The sequence below is a fragment of the Hirundo rustica genome, chromosome 1 (assembly GCF_015227805.2).
Source record: "Hirundo rustica isolate bHirRus1 chromosome 1, bHirRus1.pri.v3, whole genome shotgun sequence".
Taxonomy (NCBI): domain Eukaryota; kingdom Metazoa; phylum Chordata; class Aves; order Passeriformes; family Hirundinidae; genus Hirundo; species Hirundo rustica.
In genome coordinates, this window is record NC_053450.1 from 106314863 (window position 1) to 106342467 (window position 27605).

The 27605-nt window shown below is 39.8% G+C and overlaps 1 protein-coding gene across 1 annotated transcript in view; it reads right to left on the minus strand.

Moving 5' to 3' along the window:
* Nucleotides 1-7404: 7404 nt before the first annotated feature.
* The window catches only part of SUSD5 (sushi domain containing 5), a 42190-nt gene continuing 21989 nt past the window's right edge, over nucleotides 7405-27605 (minus strand). Inside the window, exons 4-5 of the mRNA XM_040070563.2 lie at nucleotides 19588-19776; nucleotides 7405-10676 (exon numbers count right to left, since the gene is read on the minus strand). Of these exons, the coding sequence (XP_039926497.1) occupies nucleotides 9397-10676; nucleotides 19588-19776 (1469 nt within the window). The 3' untranslated portion in view covers nucleotides 7405-9396. The remainder of the gene's footprint in view (nucleotides 10677-19587; nucleotides 19777-27605) is intronic.

Consider the following 27605-nt stretch of genomic DNA (forward strand, 5'->3'; position numbering starts at 1 on the left):
AAATAGTTTGTATGGGTTTTTTTTCAGCCTGGTGGGACTGTCTGCTTAGTTTTCATCCAAAGGTAAGTACAGGTGGAAAGTCAGGTGATTTATTTACATGTGAATGCCTGTCATTTTTATTAACTGTACAGCATAGTCCAATACAGAAGTATTGGCACAGACCAAAAGAAGGTGTCATAGAGGAGAGTAATAAATTAGTGCCTAAGTCTACTGAAGAGTAAAAAAATCCCCTTGAACTCAGAGGAAGATACAGGGTTCCATCCTGTGCTTTGTTTTCAAGGCTCAGGTCCTACAAGTAGTTTTATCCTCCTTGCATCAAGGGGAGATGAGTATTCAGTACATATGAGCGTCCAGATGAGCATTCACCTCCTGTGATGGAACTGTAATTCAGCTGAATGGAAGTGAATTACAAACCTTTAATCTGCTTTGAGTTTTTGAAAATGGAAAACAATCTACATTAGCTTGCCAAGCTGTTGCTGCTATAGTTTATATAAGATATCATAGTCTACACTATTGAGTGTCTATAGGGGATAAGAAGGAGAATCCATAGGATGAGGTTTCAGTGTCCTTCAGCACGTGACAGCAATGAAACATTTGAATTGGAGTGTGAAAGATGTTTGGAAGATTAGATTGGCTTTTAAAATTGCTTTAATATAGAACAACTAAACCACTGAAGTTGATGGGCAGACTGTTTTAATCTCAAAATGAAAATCTATCAAGAGTCTTTTAACTTTAGGGGATTTGCCTAGCTCAGCTTGTGGTAAGGAGACCAGAATCTGGTTTGCTATGTGCCTTGAACTGACAGAGGGCTATATGTATCACATTTCCTCATGGTTTTGTTCTACACAATATTAGCACTCCGCTCATTGTAATTTTGTGTAAGAATTGAAATTTGCTTTTAGAAGTTGTTTACAAGCAGTTGATTGTAAGCCATCACTTCACCGCATGAAATACATGTAATATCCTACTGGGGTAGCTTCTCCAATTTATCCTTAGTTTTCTCTTGTTGGAGGTATGTGTATGCTCAAAGGAGAGGTTACTGCTCTGGAGTCCCCTTTTGTCCTTCTGCTTTCCAGCCTGCATGGACATCTCTGGATTTTGTCCTCAGGAGCTCAACCAGTGATGAGGGGAAACCTCATTGAAGTCTACAACTTCTATTGTGAGGGGAAGAGAAGGGGCAGGCACTGATCTGTGGTGACCAGTGACAAGACCCGAGGGAATGGCCTGAAGCTGTGTCAGGGAAGATTTAGGTTGGATATTAGAAAATGATTCTTTACCCAGAGGGTGGTTGTGCACTGGAACAGACTCCCCATGGAAGTGGTCACAGCACCGAGCCTGACAGAGCTCAAGAAGCGTTTGGACAATGCTCTCAGATGCATGGTGTGACTCTTGGGGTGTCCTGTGCAGGGCCAGGAGTTGGACTCCATGATCCTTGTGGGTCCCTTGCAGCTCATAATATTGTGTGATTCTCTGATTCCATGATTCTGTGATAGCTAATATCTTCATCTTTGATACTGTAGCATTCAAATCCAGAAATCCCACCATTAAAGGGTGTGGTGCTGGTTGGAGATGGATGTATCCATCTACATTGCCTTTGTTTTACAGCATTTTTATCTCACTTTTTTGCTATCACCATTTACCAAACTGACTTCAGAGCTCTGCCAAGCTCTGACTGTTGCCTGGCTGTTTGTTTCTGTGGTGCCCCAGCTCCTGTGTGCTCCTGTCTGTAGGTACTGCAGTGCAAAGCCTCAAAGGCTTCAGGGGCAATGATTGAAATTCAGGTTCCTGAGTCCATGGTGTTCCATGAGTGTCCATCCTTTTCTCGGTTTTGAAAGACAGTTGTCTGCCAGGGAAAACTAGAGCCTCCCTTGGAATGGAGAATGTAAACCCCCTTCCCTCCAATTATTATAATTTTGCAATTAGGGACTCTCAGGCAAAGATATGGGAAATAGGAGTAACAGTTCTTTACTAGGAATATTAAAAATAAAAAGGAAAATACAAATGCAGTAGTACCAAAAAAACCCAAACAAACAAACAAAACAACAACAACAACAACAACAACAACAACAACAACAAAACCCCCAAAAAAACCCAAACAAAAACAAAAAAACCAAGCAAGGAAGCAAACAAAGATCCTGGAAAAAACCCTGACAGAGTCAGGGATACAACTTGGCACCCTGTTGGTCAGGGTGTTGGAAGCAGTCCAAAGAAGCCCTCCTGGAGTAACAGATGTGGTTCTGTGGAGTAGAGATGGTCCTGTAGAAAATCCAGTGGTGGTGAGATGTGTCCAGTCTTCCTCTGGGAATCCAGTGGAAAAACCAGATCCCTTGTGTTCTTCAGTCCCAGTTTTTATCTAGCTAGGAACAGTTGGCTCCTCCTCCACTGGGTGGAGCATCTCACAATGGGATGATGGAACGTGTCATGTCATTGCTGGGGCCCTAATGGCCCATTATTAGAAGATGTCCCCCTGGAGGATGGAGGGGTGGTGAAAGAGATAAGAAACACTGCCCCACCCGGTTTTAATGGCTGGGCCATTATCAGGAGGCATCCTCCTCCTTCTCCCCTGGAGGAGCAAGAGGAGGACAACATATCTCCCAAAAAAACCAGCCTTCAACAGATGAAATAGAATACACATTTCTAGGCTACATAATCCAATACAATCCTGTGTGGAAATATCACATGCATAAAACTCTCAATCAGGTGTTGCCTGTTGATGGAGCATGTAGCATAGACTGCAGTAGGTACAAGATGAGAGAAAATAATTTCCGGGACCTCTTTGTTTTGCACCCAGAATTATTTCTCTTTGGTTAAAGAACTCCATTCCTCTTTCCAGCACTAATTGCTTGAGATTCCTGTTATGTTTTTTAAAGAGCAAAAGACATGGTAAAATACTGCCATAATTTCACTCCGCCAGTAAAAACTAAGCACCAGAATTTACCTGTTTTGTGATTCATTTGACTTCAAAGGATTACAATGGGATTATGTTTGGTGCCTATGAACCCTGTTTTTTCCTCTTCATCAAACAGTTTTTCAATGGTTATTGCAAGTCTCTCAGGTATGATCAATTTTCTGGCAAGCTTGTGATTTGGTCTTCAAGGCTTCCTTAGCTAATCCCTTCTCACGTTCACTCATTTCCTCAGCTCTTGATCTTGCAGCTAAGCTCCCCTCCCACTGTGCCTTGTCAGGTGGGGATTTCATGGTTTATAAGATGTGCATTAGCCAATGATTTATCTTTTCAAGCCTCCTTAAAGTGAGTCTGATGTCCTTTACCATTCGATTTAACTTGAGGAAGCAACTGATACTCCTGCAGCCTTGTGAGATGGCACCATGATCCCTTTTTCATTTTGTTCAAGTGTCTGTGGATTTTTTTCTGGCTTCCTTAATTTCCACTATGTATAGTCCCAAGCCAGTTCCATCTTAATAAGTACAAGTAGTTCTCAAACCCTTGTTCTTTTCTAATGATAAATAGCTCCTCTTCCAATTCTTCATTTATTGTGGCTTTTTTCAGCATTCTCAGGTTCTTTTAACTGATTTTTCTTTTACTACTGCTATTGTTAAATGCCAGCATTTACATGTGGCTGTAATAACTTAGTGTCTCTTCTTCCACTTCTCTGATCCTGCCAACTCTTCTTGGGAGGCAGTGGGAATATTCCTACCTCCCTTCTGCCACCCCAAATTCCTGCAGTTTTGAGTTGTCTGCCTCAGATAGCAGCTTCTGCCTAACCTGATGGGATATTTAGGTTTGCCTCCATTTTTGGCAAGATTTACAGCGTGATACTGATGCTCATGGGTGCATCATCTTGTTGAACACGCCGTGTTCATGTGACAGGTTTGAATGCAGCATAGGTACTGTGTCTTTGTCTACCTTGGCAGTAGTATTGCCTGTTGAAGAGTTATACAGCTACACCTTTTAATAATTACTCACGTTTCTAATAACAAAGCTGGCTATTCTGGTAGCTGCCGCTGGCCTCTGATGCTCTGTCAGTGGTCACAAGCAAGTCTGCAATAATTCCATCTGCACGTCATTCCGTCACCACTTAGAGGTGAATGGTGGGTGAAGCCTATCTTGTGGCAGATTTGTAGCACAGGTGGCTGCATGCATGTGAGTCCTGAGCTTGTTTTCTTGTTGAATGGGGTCCTGCAGATTGGGAACTGCTTGGGAAACTGAAGATTAAACTGAGTCAGAAACAGTGTCACGCTGAGGTGGACATTTGTTTAGGTGAAAAACACAACTGCTGGCTGTCAGGACAGTCTTTCTTATGTAAGAACTAAAGCTTGGGTAAGGGAGGACATGCACAGGCTGAAATTCAGTGCATTTCACAGACTCTGCTAAGACTATAATACTTTTCAAATTAATGCTTACTCTTACTGATAGCAATTCTTTTTATTACTGACTCCTTGTGACTTCATCTTCCAAAATGGCAACATTCATTTTAAAAAAGAAGAAGGATGGTAGTGATTTTTCTCCTCAAAGCTTAATTTTGCTCCCATAAAGGAGCATTTCAGGCTCCATACTTCTGTGCCTTGGCAATTCCTATTGCCAATAAAATCAACTATGAAAACTAAATACTTTTAGAATGATCAGCTCTGGCAAATTTAATGGGAATACAATGTCCTGCTGGGCCCTTTCGTTTGCCGTAGCAATTCTGCAAGCAGACCATCACTACTTCTGTTGACAAGGCATGAGCCAAAAGCAAATTCAAATTGCTCCATTTTCCAGAGCTTTGCTGCTTTGGAATGCTAGAAAATAAACCCAAAAGTTAGTCAGCTGCTGCTATTAATTCACCCGAAGAGCCCATCCAACCAAGGAGGTGTCTTTTCTCCATACTTTCCAGAAAAACTATCCCCCTGAAAATCTGATAGCATGTCCTGCTTTACAAAGTTCTTCCTCAGCAGACTGTTGCCATCAATACCCACCATTTATCTTCACATTCTTTACAGTGAATTATTGGTCTGTATTGATGGAGGCACACTTAGAAGATCTTTCCATTTCAAGAGAGTCTTCCTGAAAAATGGTTTAAATAGCATGCACATTTTACAGCTCTGAAAACAGAGTTGTTATTAGACAAAGATTTGTTGGATTATAAAAGTACAAGTGTTTATTATGGCTGGTACTGAGAATAAACAGTTGCCTGCATTTGCCAACTACTATGGAAATATGTTTTTAAGATCTAATGTGAGCTGTAAACCAAAGCTACTTCAGTAAAAAAAATTCAATACTTAAACTGTGGGGAGGAGTAGTCAGTGCCAGAGAAAACATTCCCATTTAATAATGTTTGAACATAGAGCTGTGATGCAGTTTGTAGCAAGGCAGTGAGAAAAACCCACAACTAATCCTTCATTGCAGCTGTCTGAACTTTTGGTTGTCTGCCATGCTTTAAACAGCGACTTCTTTTTCCTGGTGACTCAAGACTTGAATGACCCAGTGTGGAGAGTTTAAGCTCTATACAAAAAAGGAGTTAAGTAAGAAATAGCCAAAGTAAGTTGGGTTGCGCACCCCCGCAAATCAGGGGTTTGTATCTTAAGTCCTCTTCAGTGCCTAGGAGAAAATATTAAAATAAATAGATACATTTTTATTTATTTATTTTTGGCAAGGAAATATTCAGTGGTTTAGGCATCCATCTCTCCTCCTTCCTCCCTTCTCTCTCCTTAATGTACTGATGTTATATGGAAATGGAATTCTGTAGAGTTCAAATTTTGAAGATTATAAATGCTAACCTTTCCTGTAGAAAAACCTCCTAAATTTTCTTTTATTATTTTTAACTTTTTCTTCCCATTGATATATCTCATGGGTAGGTCTTTTCAGCATCATGAAGTAATAAATGTGCTCTTTTTTTCCCTGATTAATTCTTTTGCAAAGTAATGGAACTTGCTTACTTTCAAATGGAAATATGGGAGTCAGAGAAGTAATTTTATATGACTGTTAACTTTAAAGGAAAATAAAAAACGGGCTTTCTGCCTTTGCCCTATTCTCACTATCACTTATCTGAAAAAGGATTAAACACTTAAGTATTATCCTGAGCTGGTAGAAACCCTGTAGTTTGCCAAGTCTTATGGTGGTGTAATAATTTCTTATTAAGGGTAATTTTTAAATGGTCATTCATAGCGATATATTCTGATCTTTCACAGATATGTATTTTGTTTTATCTCTGCATTACAGATTATTTGGTATAAAAAATGTGAATCATTGAAGAAAAAAGTCAATCTATGCTGGGTCTGATGCCCATGGCAACAAATCTCCAGCATAATATCTTTTGAGGTACAGTAAGCAATAACGCAGTACAACACAATATATTGTTAGGACAAGCACAGAAATTGAAGGGTTTTCAGCCTGAGAACTTAGCAAACACCTAAAATTCATGGACCCAGTATTTCTGCACAAGGGGGAGCAACCTCCTTTTGGTTGCATGGGTTTGAACCCCAAAATGCTGCCAGCAGCTGTGATGTTACACACTGCAGTGTCACTTTTCAGCCTGCTGAAGTGAATTTGTACAACCTTTGTTCTGACACCCTAGCACAAGGTCTGTATGAAATAGGGGCCAAGTTAATAGGTTAACATAGGAAAGGAGAGGAAAGGGGGATCATATCTGTCTTGACCCCAGTGGGCGAATTCTGACCAGCCTGTTGTAATATGTGGTTTCCCTAGAAGAGAATGATACATGTCTTTTATCACGGAGTAACAGATCAATGGCTGGATGTCACCATCACAAAAGCATTTCCAGTATTCCCCCTGTTTGGTGGGTTTTTGTTGTTGTTGTTGTTGTTGTTGTTTTTCTCTCCTAATTACAGCATGCAGCTGGCAGTTTCAGCTTTGATTCCTAAGTAATCCTACTCTATTTTGACCTTATCAAGTCAAGGTTTTGTGTTCATTGTATAATATATATATATATTGTTTGCTATTCCCATTATTTGTGATTAGCCAGTTTCACACACAGAAGGAAGTCTAAGTCAAATGTATCATTGAAGAGCTGTTTATCCCCATTTGTTTGTTAGTTTTCCCAAACTCCCTGAATCATTCTGGTAAAGTGAATACTGTGAATACAAACAGATGATGCTGCAAAGGAGGGTAGATGTTCTAAAGCAGAACTGGGCTGGCAGTCTAAGCTAAACACTTTTTAGCTAATATTTTTAATATCAAAGTGTCTTCTACAAGAATTATGAAAGTAACAGGCCTATCTTTTCTCCATAAACTTGTGGGCAAACTGGATTATTTGCACAAGAACACACACACGCACTTTCTTTCCTGGTGTTTTTGTAACTTGAGTTTTATTTAAATACCTCCAAAGCATTATGTTAATGTACACTTTTTTTCTGATTCATGAATAACAAGTGTTTCTAAGTCTCAAATAAGATTCTTATACAATTTCTGTTTGTAATTGTACTTTGAGTCTTATTTTTACGCATTCAGTTCCTGGGACAAATAGAAATTACTTTTCATTTTTAATGATGCTACACAGAACTGTAACACCTGCTTGTACCTTTCAGTTAAGCAATATTTTCTATGGATGCTCCTGTGTTTATTTTTCAGCATATTTCCACGGGATTACAGTTGATATGTTTTAGTTGAGTTAACAGTCTCCATAAAGTTGCTTGATATGAAATCCATTGTTGTTTTTTTTCTTTTTTAACTGCTTAGAAAAAATTGTTTACAACAGAAATTCTAAGTTATTTCATAGTGTAGAATGCATTAAAAGCATAAAGTCATGCATATGTCAGAGACATATTTACAAATCTGTACAGTTTCTGTCATTTTTATTTACTGCGGCTCTTGCCAGGCAAGAAGATTCAACTCCTACCACTCTGAGGTCAAACTCTCCAAGATAACCTATAGCCATTTATAAAAATGCTTTGTTTTGCTTACCAGCCCTGAGATTGATGGCTGCATGTAAGATGGGCCCACTTCTGCACTCCATTTCATAAAGCCTACCTTCCACGGAGTTAGAGGTGATTACCACTGTGACTCAAGCCAAAACATGGAATGAACTCCACCCAGGCACCTTTTCTTACTCTTTGACTAAGGCTGAATGGCAGATGAATTTATTTCTGACCTGCAGATTATTCACAGTTGCCAGACTTCCTCTTGTTCATTCAGAAATGCAAGGAGGACCTCATTCTAAACTCACACAAACTATGCTAAGGTGTTCTAGAAAACATGTTCCCTTCTCCTCCTATTTATTTCCAGAACTGCTGGAGATGGAATGTGCTGTTGGAAAGGCCTCAGTGCTTTTACACCAACACCCAGTCTAGATGCTGAGTGCATTTTATCAACTAGATGCAGTTTATTTCTTTCCCACATCTGCTTTATCTTTAAAACCACAATAAGCAGCATGCAAAGGGGCTGCCCATCTCCCAGAGCCAATGTCCACCCCTCCAGCCAATGCAAGAGCAGAATGGTGAAAAATCAGTCCTTCCACAGAATTCACATGACAAAAGTATTACACATGGCTTCAGCTGCCAGAGGTACTACTGGCTGTGAATTAAACTTCAGTATCTTGGTCAGTCAACATTGTGTTCAGAAAGCAGCCGACTTTATACAGGGTTTCCCTGGAAAGTGCTTTATCAGTGTTTGGCTCCGTTATGAGAGGCTATTCATCATAACACCTGGATTCAAAGGTGCTCTGACTCCTCTCCTGCTCATACTCAAGGAAGAGTGGCCCTTACAGTATTCTCTGAATTCCAGGGGAACATCATAATTTTTACAGGAAGATTAGTTATAAGAATGGCATTTCTTCACTAAGGCTAAAAGAACACTTTCCAGAGAAGTAGCACAATGATCCAACATTTGTGGCTTGTTAAATTCACAACATTGAAGAAAATTACCTTAGTAATCATTGCAATACTATCCATTAAAGTCTGGTAGCAAATAGTTTTTCTTTTTAAGATACATCAGGTAATAATTTGTTATGGTGGTTTATCCTGACCAGCTTGGGCAGGTTCTTAAAAAGGAGCAAACACCAAGTGCGTGGTTGCTCCAAAAATATCCTTCTTCCATTCTTCCCTCCTTTTCTTCTTCCACTGAGAACAGACCAAAGAGGCCTGACCAGCCCCACCATTACACTATAACCAGGTAACACAGAAATTAATCAATTAATTTATTATTAATAGGAGCAAAATGTAAAAGCGGAACAAATTGAAGATGTTCTACTGAGCACACTGTGTGCTGCTGGTGTCTCCAAAAGACCCTAGTGATAAAAATTTACAGATGCTTTAGCTCTGAAAAATCCAATATGCTAGACTGCATTTTTGAAAGGATGAAGTCTTTTCTGTCTTCTATGTTCTTCTAGCATTCTTTTTTTCTTCTGCTTTCTGCACTGCTGGATTTTAGCATCCATGAGTCATGTGATTCTTCTAGCATCAATATGTTTTTTCTTCTGATCTCTGCCAAAAGGCCCCTGGTTAGACTTTCTGCATTTCGATGTGCTGGTGGTGGTAGTGGTGGTAACAGTGATGTCTGGGCTGACACCTTCCATTTAGTTTATAGACAGAATTTTTCTGCTGCCGTTTTTTGAAAAACCATGCTGCCAGAACAGCTGCAACCAGTAACAAGCAGAGAAGAATCACTATTACTGCTATGATAGCACCTTTACTGGACTTGGGACAATCTTCTCCCTCACACGGCTCAGAAGTGGGGACAGGCTTCTCTCCAAGGCCCTGAGTGAGATTTTCTTGCTCAGCTAATTCCTGGGATGCTGTGTCAGTAATGATGTCAGGAGCTGGTGCAGTGATTGCTACTTGTTCTGGGTAGGTGGTTGTGTCTTGTGGTTCTGTATATGGAGTGTGATCAGAGGGGCTGATGGTCACAGAGGTTTCTGGCATGGATGTTTTTAAGCTGGTTATGTCAAACAGCATGGTTGTAGTGGGCTCCTGAGTCATGGTTTCCAGAGATGTAGCCAGATGTTCCCACACAGCATCATCATAACCCCGGCTCGCACTAAAGCTCTCCAGACCACTCGCTGATGTAAGTGGTACCAGTGTCTCTTTGGCCCCTTCATCATCTACCCCTGTTGTTGCTGCCACAATCTGTGTTAGACCTTCCTCTGGAGCTGGGCTGCCATTTCCTGATTTTCTTACTTCCACGTGATTTGGTTGGTCAGTCGTGAGGATGATGTCATCTTCTGTTCCCATCGAGCCATCAACTTTATCTCCCTCTTCATCATCCTCTACCACCTCTTGTGTTACTGGATATCCATCTAACCATGACTCGTCAGTGATGGCAACTGCATCCATTGCTGTCCTTGTATCATTTGTTGTGAGAATAGGTCCAATGGGGAAATCCTCATTGTCATAAAACATTTTGGCGCCAGGTTCACCATAGGCTGTCTTCACTCCAATGTGGTTATCACCTTCAGAAAACTGTGCTTTAGTGGAATCATCCATCTCTTTCTCTGATTCAGGCTCACTGAAAGTTTCTGATGGAAACCAAAACAAGTTTTTTTGGCTTAGGAGTGACACGGGGGACTCAGTTGGTGCCCTGCTTCCCTTTTCAGAAATGTCTGTGTGCTGAGTAACCACTTTGGTGCTTCCAGTTCTTCCTTCCTCTGAACTTTTACTGAAGGAAAGCTGTATTTGCTCCTGCTCAGTTTCCTCTTTGCCATTGCTATGGTCATTCTCAGCAACAGGTATTGATCTATCATCAGGAAAGTTATCTTCATAGTCAATGTGTGCCTCAGTTTCATCTAGAAACATTAAAAAAAAACAAACCACAACCTTGTGAGCCAATATTTAATTCCCTGGAAAAGCACTGAGCTCGTTTATTACAAGAAGCCAAGAAGAAAGATGCAAGGAGGAGTGACATCTAGGTAGTGTTTTTCATTCTGTGTAATTGTTTATTTGAAAAGGGTCAGGTCCTTGGGCTGATATTCAATTTCAAGGTTCTTTTTTTTTTTTTTTTTTATTCACAATAGGTGTCAATGCCAGCTGCTAATATCTTACCTTTCAAGATTTAAAAATGCATATAAATAACTCACTGTCTACAGCTAGAGGACTTCCTTTGTTTACTGTTTTCTCAAATCTTTTCTCTCCCTACTATGACTCTTTGCAAGATTTGAGGAAAAAAAATCATCTTATTCAAGCAAGAAATGTCTGTGCAGAGAACGATATAGCAAAAATTATTCGGTTACTAATTGGTAATTAAAAAAAAAGAAAAAAACCAAAATGAAAAGTTTTACATTAACTTCATCCCTTTTGGGACAGATGATTTTAAGGAATTATGTTCAGTACCTTATGCTCAAGATATTGAGGCATGTTTTAATCAGTATGCTGCTTTTCTTCAATCACCTTGGTGTTACAGTGATACAACACCTGGGGCCAGAACAGTATTTCTTATTCCATATGAGCTCTTCAGAGCTGACTGAGGCAGACTCCACCACCAAGGCTGACATGGAGTTCTGCTTGTTTTCATCTGAAGAAAGCAAGATGCAGCCTGGAAGGCTGGAAAACTCTGTCTCAAACACTTAAAGCCTAATATCAAGTTAACATGATAATCCTGTCTGTCGGTAATCAACTCTCAGGTTTCCCATTTTAAGGAATTAAGTGTTGCCACAGAGAAAAGAGGAGAAAAAACAACATAAAACAAAATTTGGAGAAAAACTGGGTGCAACAGAGGGGCAGATTCATTGCAAAGCTTGAGTTTGATTTAGAAATACTCAACAGATCTACCACTCATAGCAAAATAGACTTGACTCAAAGCACAAAGCTAAATGTTTCAATTTGAATGGAATAGCGCATTGTAATTTATATTTCTTCCACTATTCGAAAACCTTAGCTCAATGAAAAATTTTCCAAACTAGTCAGGGTGGCTGATTTTCAGTTCACACAAGTTTTACTCCATAGAAAGTTGATGTAATTTCTGAGATTTATGCTGGCATTAAAAGTTATAAAAAAGAGTGCCTTAGGATATGGAAAATAAGCTGGATCATGGTGAGAATTTTTCTTTTTAAGAGGGTGTTTAGTCTTTTATGAAGACAGTGAACCAATAGACCTGGCATGACATGGGAAACAAGAAATTAATAGGACATCCTGTACTACAGATCACCGTATTTGTAAAGCCTTATCTTTTTTTGCCTTTTTACAGTCAACTGATTTTGAATTACATTTTCATCTGGGGCCCACCTCAATTTCCGCCTGAGTCACTTTCTCCTTGGAGACTGCTTCCCAGGCTTCTGGCAGAGCCATATTTGGTCTACTCTTAAGAAAGATTAGAAATATTGTCAAACCAGTCTGACCAAAACCACTTAGCAGTGATACAGCTCACACCAGCTCACTTTTTGCCAGAACGGCTCAAGCCAGGTGCCAAAACAGAATGAGCATTAGCAAAAGGTATTTTCCTTGGAATAGCATCTGGGTCCACCAGAAACCAAAGCAGTTATGCTAAGGAAACCCAAACGTGTGACCCAAATAGCCTGCAGAGAGTTAATACCTCTGTGAAAGCTATCATGCTGGAGAGCTGGATGTTCTTAGCAGGATGTTCTCACCAGAAGTGCCAAAACCAGACCTCTCTCCCTCCTTGTCCCAGTGTCTTCATCTGCTTCTGTAATCCTCTAGATCCTCCCTATCCTCTCCAAAGCAGGAAAAACTTCTGTCTCACTCAAGGATGATTTAACAGTCAGGGGAATACAACTCTTAGAGTGGAAAGCTTCCTGGTAGGACTCTCTCCTTTCTAATTAATCCTACAATCTTTTCCAATAGTATTTCATACTTTTTCAAATGGATGGAGGATAACTCTGAATACTAAGGTACTTTAGCAACATATTCTTGAAGTTCTGCATGACACTCTCCATCACAAGACAGCACGTCTACTAAGTGTCAAATTTTAGTCTCACTTTGTCCCTTCTCTTCCTTTTACTTTAGACTTTTTCTACCTGCCTGGCACTCTCTTTGCATGGAAATGGTGCCTCAAACTATTTTATTCTCTAATCATGCAGACTCCTGCTAGAAGCTGTTATCTGGCATGCCTGCTTCACTGAAGTTCAGCATGTCTCAGGAAAGTAGGTGTCTGTGGCATGTATATGAACTGGAACATCATAGACTGAGGAGTCACTGTTTACCAGCTGTGATGGTCATTGTTTTATTTTTTTAATTGAATCATCACAACAGCCTGTCTTCACCTCTATGTCTCTTGTAACCTCTATTTTTGCCACTCCTTTACTTTCCACAGTATGGTAACCCAGCTGAGGTTCAAACAGTAACTTTTTATTTTGTGGTGAGCAGGCACACACATCTGCAAACAAAAATTACATCCACATGCTTGTGTTATTTCCTTCAGACCTATTTTTTAGTTAGCAGTATGAATGGGCAGCTAGTGTTCTTCACATTGACCAGTACCTTATGTGTGTCTGTATCATTGGTGGATGATTAACAACTGTAGTAACATGCTTTTTAGAGATTTTTAAGTTCTTTCCCCTCGGTGTTTCTCCTGCCATGTAGTTTCAGACCTCTAGGAGAAGGTCCTGTGGAGGCTCATCAGGAAAAAGCACGTGCTTCTAAGAAAGTGCGAGTCCCCAGTCTATTAGAACATATTAAAGGTTTGTTGAACCATCAGTCAAGTCTCCATCAAACATGCTGCCTTTGGGCATGATTCTGCTTGTAGAGAAATGAATTGGTGTTTTCTTAATGCAGAGCTGGGGGAAGAAAAAGCCCATTGTAGTCTAAAGAGATCCTGAGATTGGAGCTCATTATGCACTGCTCATCACCACATAAGGGAGTCTTGTTCCCTCTCACAATCAGATTGTGGCCCAAGTTGTAAAGCTGCTCTAACATATTTTCATATTGAATCTCCCGTATTTGTAGAGTTTATAGCAAAGACTAGCAACATAACTAATGTTAGCTTATGGGATGCCAGAATGAAAGCAACTATTGAGCTCTCTAACCATCAAAGGAAACACAGACCCCCCCTACTTTGGAGCTTTCATTTATATGATTCTGGATTGACTTACACAGTAATAATACTCTATTCTTTCTTCTGGGCCTCAGACCTTCAGATGGGACTTGGACTCAGTATTTACTAACTCAGTGTTACCATGACAATCTTTTAAGTCCACCGTGAGCTTGATTTTCCAGGAGCAGATTGGACAAGTTCTGCATTTCTTTTTGCTCACCTCCTCAGCACTTTCTTGAACTTTCCAGTTCCCCAAATTTTAGTTTTGATACTGAAGAGCAGCAACCAAACTAGATTCAGCTCCACCTCTTATCCAAAAGGTTGTAACCATTATTTATACGCATTTTAAAAACAGCTAAAACAGTTAAAAACATATTGATCTAAAAGTGATTGCATCTTTCTTTCTTTCTACCTAGGCAGGTCTGGTTTTAAGAACAGCCAGCCCTGAAATTAATCTGAGATCAAAATCTTTCCATATTTGGTCATTGTTGCATTTTGACCATACTCTTTTCTGGCAGACTCAAGGATCAGTGAGTTTTAATTCACTGTCTGAGGGATTACTGAGTCTGAAATGAGCATTTCAGCAAGAGATGCTGAAATGACATACGACCAAAGACGTGAATCTCAGTTAAAAGGTAAAATCCTTTTAATTCTTAATTAAACATTTTTGGGAAGCAGTCCCATACAGCTTTCAACTCCTTCAGTTTTTGATCCTAGTGTGAGAATAGTGACCAAACATAGAGACAGGCAAAAACAAAGAGCCTGGTCTTCCACACTCTAGTATCAGTTTAATTTTTCTTCTAGATAGCATATTGGCATCCAAGCTCTATTTTAAGTGTTGCTATTTTGGACAACCATAAAGTGCACAGTGTATTTTATGGGTGTATTTTTGGAGTACAGGAAATTGAAACCTGATTCTATATAGACCATCATTATAAATATTTGTACTGTATAAAAACATCTTTAGTCTAAGAATCTCAAAGTAGCTACAGCAAACATTAACAAGACAGCATCTGTCTTTAAGGATGGGAAGAAAAAGAGCGTGTAGATTGATTTGTGTAAGATAAGTCACATTTGTGAACTACAGCATCTCAAAGAATTATCCATTTAGTTTGTATCAGGCACACAGACTTCTCTCTCATCAACCACAGTATGCTAGACAGAAATTGTGCCTTTTGTATTTTGAAATAGCCACAAGAAAGAGGATATTTTTTATTCCAGCAGCAAAGCCTGCTAATATAAATAAATAACCCATCAATTTTTTTAAACTTATTCCATTTGACAGAATCCATTCATGCCAGATCGATACTTTACATTAATCTAATACAACCTCTCAGTGACAGGCCTGAAAATGGAACCAAAGTTTCTCATAGTAATTGTTCTGACAGGCCATGGACATATTTGTTGCGGATTATGTTTGTCTGTCACAACTCTTCCTTTGCACTCACAGAATGAACAAAAAAAAAAGCATTCTCAAATGAGATCAAAAACCAGAGGCATTTTGTTTGATTCCTCACATTAAAAATAAAAATTAAAAAAAAAAAAAAAAAAAAAAAAAAAAAAAAAAAAAAAAGAGATGGTGCTAGCTTGTCATGCTTACAGACCCCATGAATGTGAGCCAATATAGTTCTTGAAAACTCAGAAGGTAGTGTTCGAAGTAATGAGAATTGGTGAGCCAGGCAAAAAGGCTGGTAGCTGCAGATTAAGTGGTCAAAGTCATCCAAGTCCTCCTTACACTGACATCAGAAGGATGCTCCTCAGTGTGGAAAAGTTCAACTACCTTGGAACACACTGCCTGTGTATCCAAGTGTTGTCATTGGAGAGATTCCTTGGATGTGTAGAAGATATGGACTCTCCTGCCACAAGCATATAGCTGGAAAACCCCAAAACAGTCCAGGGAAAAAAGATAGATATATGACATTCTTCTGCCACTTTTAGGGCAGAGATGGAACAAGATTTTCCAGCCATCTCATCTGCCCTCTCTTTGAGGAAGCAAACCCTAGAGAATGTAGCCTAATGCAGTCCAGCCCTGACCCTGCCACTGAAGTGCTGGTATTAATGCTCCTCATATTGAACTCATGGTTTATTTTGGGGGGGGTGGAAAAAAAGAGTCATTTAGCAATTGTCAGTTCAGTTCTCTGCTTTCAGGACAACCACAGCATGGCACATAAACATCTGCTTTCAGATCTTACTACAATGTTCTTCAGAATATATTTTGTGAAGCATGTTCTTTCTCTCCACAGAAATAAAAAAAAAAAAAAAACAAAAAAAAAACCACAACCAAAAACAAAACCAAACCACACACACACACAAAACCCTCAAAAAACCCCCACAAAACAAAACAAAACAAAACAAAACAAAACAAAACAAAACAAAACAAAACAAAACAAAACAAACAACAACAACAAAACCACCAAGAAAAACCTCAGCAAAATCCATGATTTCCCTGTTCTCCCTTTCAGGTTGCTTTGTTGGGCTGTATATCCCTGTGTTTTCAGCTAGAACACAGTGCCTTTTCACGACACGGAATTACAAGGAACAGAATCACTTTTTTTCTTAAATAGCATCTTAATTAAAAATTACTGTCCATTACCTGGTGTGCACAATGTACACTACAGCCATTTGTAATGTACTGCTTTCCTAATTTCCATCATATTTTAGTGTATCCAGAATCCACCTAAATTTCCATCACACTTTACTGCATCTGAAATCCACTTAATAGAAGTCCAAAATTATTTTGTTATGTCCATAGCCAGGTTTTGCTATCTATTTTGCATTATGTGCCTACTTGATTATTATTATTTTAATTTTAATTTGCAAATCTGCTGTCTGTATGGCTGTACACTTATATCCTAGGTGCCAGAATGGACTGTATCTCTTTTTACTGGACCAAAACAGAGAGGAAAGATGATCACAAAGAGACTTCAAAGAACATTTAACTGCTATATTTAGACACTGCTATGATGATAGTTCTGTGACTCCATATTTGCTCTGTGTGAGCAACTGGGAATGTAAACCCAGACTGATGCTTTTCCACAAACAAGAAAAGCATGCAATTATTGCTGTTTAGTCTGATATTCTGCCTGGACAGCTGGGTATTATAATGGAGCAGTTACCAAGCAGACAATGGTACTCAAGATGCAACATCCACAAATCCCTGCAAGCTTTATGGAATTGGGTAAAAGTCATCACTCTTGCACAGATGAAGTGGAGTAAGCAGCAGAGAGCAGTACAGTGACTTGGCCCTAGTCTCAGAGACACAGCAAGGTGTAGGAACAGGCCTTATACCTCTTAATGCTCTGACCAGGGTTTTGTACTCGTGGTCTCCTTTCGTTGGAGTAAGAGCATCAGAACCACTTTACATTTGCCAGTTGCTCACCCAGCGCAGATGCAGAGTAAGGGCACTGTATCATCTTACCAGGCTCTAAACATAGCACTTAAATGTTCACTGAAGTGGCTTCACGAACATCTTTCCATTGATGTCAGCCACTTAGGACAGAAGTGGTCCAGTCTGCCAACAGGAATATAAATTCTCCATTAAGTCCCATCATTAACCTTCATGATAGAGAAGGTGCATTATTGCCTCAAAGCACTTAAAAATCCGTCTGTGCTGACTTCTGGAGTACTTAATAATTGTTCTCCTCTCTCCTATGACCCCAAAATATCAGTCAACTCTAAATCAGGTTCTTTTTCATTAAATTCCCTTTTTTTTTTTTTTTTTTTTTTTTTTTTTTTCCTGGATTCTTACTTTTTTAAAAATAATGAAACCTAGTGTGACATATTTTAATTATCCTGTAAAGTCTTCTTTCTTAAAGAATTATGATCAGGAGGATTAAATACACTACTACTACTTGAACAATTATTGAATTTTCTATCCCGTGTCCTTAAAGCATTTGAAAAACATTAATCAGAGGAAGCCCCCCAGCATGAAGTCTACTTGTAAATAACTTTTAAAATCGTAATCCACAATATCACATCTGCAGCCACAATTTACTATTTTTTTAAAAATATTTTTCTCTCCCCTGCTATTGTGTGAAAGGCTCAGGCAAAACAGGGGAAATAGATTATTTATCCAGAGAAAACATCGAAACACACACGACTTAAATGGCCCGATTCTTTCCCTTCCTTACTTTGGTGTAATATAGCTTTATGTCTACATGTGATGAAGATAGCATTTCCGCTAACCTCAGTGAAGGAAAACAAAGTATCAGTTTGATGCAGATTATAGGAGATTCAGACCCACTAGGTCAGTTGAAGATGTCCCTGTTTATTGTAGGAGGGCTGGATTAGATGACCTTAAAGGTTCTTTCCAACCCAGGTTCTATGATTTTTTGTACTATGATCAGATGTAGGTACTTACTTTTCTCTTTTTTCCCTCCATGTTCTTCATTTATGCCCTGCACTGTTTTGCATAATCATCTGAATTGCTGTTTGTAAAAACAGTTTTAGAAGCTGAAATAGTTCAGAAAATGCTAGTGCTTCCATTGCTTATTTTTTTCTGTGTCTATACCAATTGGAAGGTTTTGAGAATCTGGTTCTCTGGTGCACAGACATGACCTATTTCTACTAAGAACAAGTTTGACCTTTTCTCATGGTTATCCACTGCCTGATGGCATATTCATTGCTAAAAATAACTCCCTGCAAGCCTCCGGATATTAAGGAATATATAGATTCTGAAATGGATATACTAACTCCAGCCCATAGCTGGAGCTAGCTCAGCTACCCAACAGCTGCCCATTCCTTTGCTTAAAATTTATCTGTTTTGCCAGAAACATTACTTGAAAGATGTGATAGCTTTCTCAAAAAAATACTAAAATTTTCTGATGACCATTCTTAAATACTAGAAAAAATGGTGGGTTTTTGCATTGAGCAAGGTAACATGAGAAAGCAGAATTCAGATTACATCCACACCTGGGCTCATGGTACTGTTTAATGTACGTTTAAACAAGGAGAAAGTTAAAAGACTGCTGTAGAATTTAACTAACACATAAAGGTAGATTTTATTGAGGGTTTAAGTTAAGGAAATGTAATTTTACAATTTGCTTGAAAGTTTTGTGGTTTGGGGTTTTTTTGAAAAATCTTTTCTTGAGTGAAGTCATTTGGTAAGAAAATCCACTTTCAGTCTTTTTAATGGAGTAAATATCTGAGCACCTACTCTTGTGTTTGCAGACAAAAGTGCTGGAGGCATGGTACAGGATAAAACCTGTTTGCTTTTTTATCAAGGCAAATTTTAAAAAAATGTACACTTTTTTGGTCACAGTTTATTTGTGTGGCACAGGCTTCGCTCTTAACTTATGTAGGTCTTTAATGTTCCCAACCTAACAAAAGAAAGCAGCATTTATTATATGTGTAAGGGCAGAAGTTCAAGGGTGTTAAAGCTAAAGGAAAAGCCTAGTAAAAGCTCTGATCAGCCAAACTGGCTTCTTACAAAAAGCCAGGGGACAAAGTGAAGGGCTCAAAAGATTTTTTATACTGAATGGATCCTGCTACCCAGAGAGAAACTTTATGTTCATATGAGTACGAGAAAGCTGTCTTTTCCTGTGGTTCCTTGGAGCTATCTACCAACAGGATCGTAGAAGTCCTGTTGGGCCAGCTGAGAGGTTCACCGAGACCTTCAGTGGGTCTGCAGGCGCCCAGGGCTCACCCTACAATCCTGGAGCAGTGTGGTCAGGCTGCTGGGAGGTCGTGCCCTCCCGGCGGGATGCGCTCACCTTTGACGCAGGCCTGGACCTGCCCGTACCACTCCCCGCAGCTGTCGCAGAGCAGCGTGAACGCCCTCTCCTTGTTGCCCATGATGTACCCCTGGGCACAGACGTACAGCAGCTCGTCCCCCATCTCAAAGCCAGTGTGGCCGTGCAGGATGGTGTGGGGGAAGGACGGCGGGTCCCCACAGGGCTTGTCTGAAAGGAAAAAAGAGAGGACATTGGAAAGACTTCCGAGTAGTCTTTTAATGCAGTGCTAACAGCAGAGCTAAGGGTTTTCCTGAGGATAAACTTATACCCGTCCACAGAAATTGTACACCTCATCTGTTTCATGCCCTTGTGTCCCTTCACAGATATTTCCAGCTGTAATTGGGGAGGTATATATTGGGCTATTGTCACCCTGGTTTTTCTGAGTTTTTTAAAGCCTTTTGATTGTTCATAAGATGGAGTCAGACTTTTTAGCTACTGTACAATATTAGGAGCAGTTTTTGCCTTTTCTCACACATGTAACATAAACAAATCCTTTGTTTTTCATTCTCTGTCCTTCGTTTGCATGTTTCTAACCTGAAAACAAATGTAACTGACAGTTGGTCTGGCCATTCGGGCTGAGGGGTGATAACTCCAGAAGCCAATCCACAGCCAGACCCACAAATGTATAAAAAGTAAGAAATAAACAGGCAGAGGGGCTCTCGGCCTTGGCTCAGCCTTGGGCTCTCTCGGAGGAACATCTCTGCCCTGCAAAATCTCTTGTCTCCTTGTGATTGCTTTGCGTGTTGCGATCACAGGCTATAACTGTGATGTGATAACTGTAATGGTATTGATGTCTAACAGTCATGCATCTAGAAGGGCTTTGTTTCAAACAAGTCAGGGTGCCGAGTCACAGCTGTCTTCCCTGCCTGATTCTACAAAAGCTTACAAAAGCTTGGGTGGGTTGGGACTGGAAAGTGATGGCTTGGACACAATAATTTTTCTTAACCACAGAAATGCTTGTGGAATTGTTTAAGACCAGCACCATGATCTCTTCTGCACTGTAGGAAGCCAGCAGAGGCCAAGCAATGGCCCAGTCCACACTCACAGAAAGAAAAGGCACAGGTGACCACCAGCCACTTTTCAGACTATCTCTAATCTTCTAGTCTTTCTCAAAGCAGGTGTCTTCCCTGAGATATTCAGATCTCCCTTTTTAGGCTAGAGACACCCTAAAATGAATAGTGACCAGGGCTCACCAGCTTAAGAATACCCAGGGGTAACATAGCTTTGCTGTCTTTGAGAGTCTGAAGAGCTAAATTTGCCAGGGTATAAAACTCGACAAGATGTTTGATAGTATTTTTGCTGACAGCATTAGAAGCCAGGAAGAAAAATTGCTATGAATGAGATCAAAACTGGGTTTTGTTGCATTAAAGAGGTGCAGAGGGAAGGCAGGCTGACAGCTGTCACCACCAGTGTAAACTGAATTTTTTAGGTGTGAATGATCTTGACCATTGTTAACAACGTAGATCAAGATTTTCTAGAGAATTTTTGAGCATTCTATCGGATTCTCTTTCCTCAAAGGCCATCCTCTCTGAAAAAGAGCTCTTCACAAGGGGTTTGCCATGTCCCTTTTTGCTCCATCTTTTTTACAGTCCTTTTTTGAATAGGTACGTCTTGGTTACAGAAGAACAAAACAAACAAGAAACGTATAATGCAAGAACATTGATTTTACCAAGAAATGGTAAAATGGTAACCCAATGGGCAAAGACTGCAGTATTGGTACAAATTACCACTTCTATATTCTTTCTCAAAGATGGGAATTTTTTCCAGTGGTTCTAGAACCCTTATTGAATGTGTTAGAAAATAACAACTGTTCCTCTTGCCAAAGTAACTGAAGATCCGAAACTTTTGTCCAGATACAGAACAACCAAAATTAAAAGGCTCATGAGTTCTGGTAATTATATTGGATAAGGGAAACACAGGGCTAGGTCTATGTTCTAGTATCGATCTCTCCTGTTGAAATAGTTTGCTTTGGTACAAAAACCTGATTGCTTAGTTGGTAAAGCAAAGATGATGTTCCTTGAAAAGACTTTTGTTTGGAAGCTGAAAAGACTCCAAGACTATGTTTCTAGACATGCAGAAGGAGAAACATCTTCAAAGAGCACCCTTGCTATTTTGCTGGAGTCTGCTTGCAGGGCATCATCGTCACAAGATCTTGCAAGCAACAACAGTTCCACTGACACCAGTTCATGTCCAGTGTTTTCAATGGGCAATAGGCTTGACAGAAAAGTGTTTTCAATCTCCCCTCCACAAAAAACTCAGGCTTTCCTGCTTTTGCCCAGGGACATTCTGCAAAACACTTGTGAGTCTCAGGTTGTAGCTCTTCCCATCATCTACCCAGTTCTGACCAGGCATAGGCAATTACATGCTTATTTAGAAATATGATGTATTTATTTTGCCAGTCATTTACCTTGTAGTGAAATGAAAATCCTATGATAAACATCCACACTCTATGAAAGTTCCTTTGGCTCAGGCTTTTGGAAATTGTTTGATAGACCTGACTAACCACTTCTCAACTGGGTATGCTGAAAAATATCTGCCACTAATAGAAGGAACATGCTACTGGATTCAAACTTTGAAGCCTGTTCTCTGTAGTGTACACACACACACACACACACACACACACATACTAACACCTTCAGAAGTTAGTAGGAGTTATGCACACACACACACTGACAGAAAAAAACAGCTTTTGAGGCTACACAAAGCTCAGTTTATACAGAATCTTATGGAGGTTTGACATCCAAGGAAGTGAGGAGCGGTTAGCAGCTAATGCCTTTCCTGTGAGCTGGTCAGATGAATAGAGATTGATGTGGATGAAAGGTATTAAAAAATATTTTATTGACTCATAGGAAGGCTACAGAGCCTTGCATTTCATGTACTTTACTTATGTAGTTACTTCCATCCATAAAAATGGGAGCTGTGTATCTGTTCTGAGGGAAGTATTGATCCCAAGGCTGTATGGGACAATTATACATCAGAGAGTATTCTTATCTACACAGCCTTGTTTCTTAATCCTGTTGCCAGAGGAAGCAGAATAGCAAGACATTAGTCAACTATGGAAAACACATTCAAGAAGCACATTATAACCTTCCAGGAAAGAAGAAAGCTGAAGGGATCTTTACAGTAAAATTTGACAACAGACATGGTAACAGAATTATGAGAGCCTGAAGGAGAGATCTGGCTGATGCACGAATAGAAAGAAAAGGAGAGATTTTAAAGATGTTCATAAACTGACACTGTATAGGGAACTTTTGACTCTCTCACATGAGACTTGGTAAGGTCATGCCTTTGCTGCAGAACATACTGAGTGATGGCATGGACAAACATAAGTGAAAGCTGATACACTGCAAAGACAAATTCAAGTTCCTACAACCACTTTGCTGCTGTACTCTCTTGCATAAAATGTACAGGAATTTTCCTGTCCTGAATCTTATGGCTCCTCATCCTGCTACAGTCTCAGTTGCTATGACAATTCCTGCTCAGCCTTTTGCCAAACCTGTTCTTTCTGGCACACGTACAGAAGTGACAGCGGCACAGCAACTCATCAAACTGAGCCACTTCTGGGGACAGGCTTCATGTTTCTGTCTGCTACCTTTGTACCAGGAGCTGGAAGAGCATGGGCTTCTTTGGAACAACGGTCTGTGCTCAGTGCTGGCATTCAGGCCATTTTCTTGCTGGAAGAGAGGAGGCAGATCTGGGCCATGAAGCGTGACAGAGGGTGTGTTGGCAGCAGCTTGTCATGTAGAGGAACAGTAGTGCTCTTTGTTAAGGTGACCACAGGGGTTGTCTGCAGTGGTGCTGTTGGGTTGATGAGGGTTGGGCTCCTCCATCCATTTGGAGCACTGATTTTTCCCTCATCTATCTTCCCCTAGACCAGCATATTTTCTTGCTACTGGCTAAAAATTAGCCCAATTCATGCTTCCCAGTAAAAAAGCTGGGTCTGCTTGATACTCTAGGGCCATTCAGCAGATCATCAAGCAGATTCCATTCTCTGCCTGCTTATGTACGAGATCATCTCTTAAACCTGAATACTTGGAATTGATTTCTGGACATCATGACCCTTCCAGAACTTTCTACATGTTGACCTCTACTGAGGTCAAACACGTAATAGGCCTCCATACATTGATAACTGACCTCCAGTAAGAGAGGGTGGATAGGGCTTCAGAGCAAGACAGCACAGGTATAAGAAAATTAGTTAAAGTTCACAGGAGATCCTCATGTCAGCAGTGATTTGGCACAAACTGTGTCCTGCAGTGAAAGTCACCTCTACAGTCAAGAAAGAACTCAATATACACATGCAGAAATCAGAGTCAGCATCTGGTAAAGGAATGGGAATAAGTGGCACAGCAAAGATATGGGTGTTGAGCACAGATAAGTCAGGGCTAGTGACAGCTCTGGTTACAGATCTCTTAGTGGCCCAGTAACTATTTTTTAGATGGGACTAAAGAGATCTCCTGTTAATTGAGTTATCACATTCAGTCATGATTGGGTTTTAGGATAAATATCTCCTCAAAACAACAACTTTAACCCCAGAACACATGTGGAAAGTAGTTTGTGACAGGTGATTTCTGGCAAAGAGTTGGCACATGTCATTTTAAGAACACAGAAACTCTCCTCCCCAGTCCAGATTACACCAGAAGCATCTTTTTTATTTGTATGAGCATCCCATTATCCTGTAAGGAATTTTTTTTTGAGATGTCTTGATAAAATACTGTCTACAGAAAGGATAGCCTAAGATCAATGCAAAAAAAAAACCACACCTCAACATGAAGAAGATACAGACTTCAGCTTCCACATCACCTGCTAGAACCAGGGATTTACTGAAATCGGATTATCTACAATTGCTGCTTTAACTGTGCACCACACTCTGAAAGCTGACATGAGACACCCAATTTGACATAAAACATCTCCTGTTACAACCATCCAGTTCAGCTGAGTTTTTCCAGAGAGGCCACTGGAATTTTTAGGGTGTCATCAAGAAATCAGAAAATACAACTCTTAATGGTCAGACCTGTGAATGAGATGAGTGAGGATGCTTATTTTTCTTCTTGATTGCAGAGACCCTAAAGTATATGGAATTTTTCTGTTTGGATTAAAGTACTGAGTACAAAGAATGAAATCTCAGTTATAGCCAATGTAAGTGTTGCTTGTAAGCTACCAATGCTAGGATGCCAACACCTCTTATATCAGACAGGGCTTGTAGGACTTTCTTAGTTTAAGTGACATCACCAGAGAAGTGGGCATTAACTGTCAGCTATATGCAAGGCCACGAAAAATAAAGTTGTAGCATTAAAAAATATATATATACACAGCAAAGCAAACACGAAGAAATAGTTCAAATATTACACAAAGCAAATACAGTTTGCTTTGTGTATGCATACACAATGCAGTTTGATTGCTCTTGTAAAGTACACTTAATATATTTGTTGTAAAGAATACACTAATTTCTTTTTTTCTTACTGCTGAAGAAGGCTAACTGAAATATGCCCATAAGCCATCAAGCTTTGATGGATATCTGGAGCCAGCAGTCATGTTTAAAAATGTTGATTTGCATTTATGCTGTACTCTACTACAAGTTGCTGCCTGTTTAGTTTTCCTGTGGTGGCAGCAAATCAAAGCCTTATGGAACAGATCTTATTTGTTGCCGGTAAATATCAGTGGGTCACTGAAAGAATGAACCAGTAAAACTTGGGGGTTACTAACAAAGAGATCTTTCCTTTGCTGCAATTAAAAACCAAGAAAGAAAACCAAGAGGATTTTTTATACATACATACATATATATATATATATATATATGGAATTAAATGGTATGTATTATTACAAAAAAAATGAGGCAGGAAAAATTCCAGCTTTCTGGTTTTCTTGCTTTACCTACTTTATACTTTTAGGTATTTTCTTATGGACTCTGATAGAGATACACACTCTCTGTGCCAGATCTAACTTATGTGTGATACTGCATTTTCAGAATTGGCAGAATCTAATATATTTTTAGATATTTTTTGGCAATCAGGGCCTAAGAGGGAAACTTTCTGATCTCAGCACATCCTGAGCTGGTACAGAGTTGTTTTCCTGAGTCTAATGGCTGCATAAAACATGTGTTTGTGAGAAGCTGAGAAGACACATTTCGCTGTGACACATTGTGCTGTGAAAACTGCAGCTATACTCAGAGCATTCATAAAACATTTCAGCTACATCTTTCCTTGTCAAACAGAACCCTTAGAATTGATTCCCCAAAGAAAATAACTCTTAAGTCTCAACAAGTGATGTGATTCTTCTGTGTGGATCAAAGTCCATTTCAGAAACAAAACAAAAAACTGTCTTTTTCTTCAGGACTTCTATTTGTGAAAGCCTGATGCTATAAGTACACCCAGAGCTCTTGCTAGCATCTGACTACTGCCCCGGTGTAGGGGCATGCTGACACGTGTGCTTAAGGAATTTGACTCCACTCATTTGCATGGTAAATGTTAATTGAGTAAAGATTAATTATAAATCAAGGGATAAGAAGTGAATTTCTCATGCTCTGTACTAGAACTTTGAGGATGTCTCAAGATGCATTCTGGACAGTCCTAAGAACTGAAGGTAGAGTTGCAAAGAATTATTATTGTCAGCTTAGTTTCTGAAGTAGAGGTTGATGTGACTGTTCCCTCTGTCTGTTTTCAACCTACCAGTCTGTCTGAGCCTCTGGCTCCTTTCATCCAAGACTGACAAAAAAGGAAACCTGCTGTCTGCTCATTATTAGTTGGATAGATATAAAAGAAATGAAAGGGCTTGAAGAAATTAATATAGGTCACAGTGTAAGAAACCTGGGATTTATCACTTTTATCAGGGCAAAACAACTTGTCTTTTGTACTTAACTCTAATGTATTACTATATTATAATTGCAAATGTATAGATTAAAATTGATGCCCACTCTTCTATGACTAAAAAAAAATATTCATGAGGTTTCAAGTAAGAAACGACTCATTAATCCAAACTTAGATGTGTAGTTATTAGCCACATGTACATAAGATCAGAACAGATATGCTGTGTGTGAGGTTGTGGTGCAGGGTTTTCTCTCGCTGCTTCTTACTGGATATTTGCTAAAACTGGAAGTGGCATCCCTGAGGATGCACTTTCATCAGTCAACAGCTCTGTGATGGCTTGTGTGCTACTGTTGTAATGTTAAGGCTGTTTCCTTTCTGGACTTTGCTCTTTTCATACCAGCCACAAACCAGGCTCTGCCACACGACTTCACTTAAGGCTTTCTGTTCAAACATCGGCTCTGCATCCCAAGAGGGAACCTTAGAGTCATGCAGAAATGTTTCTGTGTGTAAGGACTACTTGATGAGTGCATTGGCACGATCATCCCGTTCTGTCACCAGAAAATCCCCTGCCTTCTACAAAACAAATTCTTCATAACTTGTACATTCTTTGCAAACTATCTGAATTTCCCTAGAGCTTAAAACATGCAGTTTCTGAGTCCCATGGAGTACTCCTTTCCAGCATGGCCTGGTGTGATTATGTTCTTGTCTGCCCCTTTCCCGTGAGCGGTAACCAAACGCAGAATGTGAACACAGCTCCTTTTCCGAGATCCAGCTTCTACGCGTAAGCTCGGATGGAGCAGGTGGGGACAGACAGGGGAGCACAAGGGCACAATGGAACAATAGTGGCCAGAGCAATGATTTCAGCATCTCACAGCTGTCCCAACCCACTGCAAGGTTTTTCTCAAGGGGGGGGATGGTGACAAAAGAGATTTGAAAGAAGACAATGAGAGAGTTTTGCAGATGTTTACAGGGAGCTGGTCCTATGTGTGAGGAGCAGCATGGAGAAAGCACAAAGGTGCTTGTGTGACCACATTAGCAACTGGGTGACAGAGTTGGCATTGCTCACAGCAGCACGGAGCCTAGAGTTGACATCACAAGGGTTACTTGAGAGAATGGTCAAACTCTACTTTCTTTCTAAAAAGAATGATTTGGTATACATCAAATGAGTATCGCCTCTGCCACATTTCGCTTCAA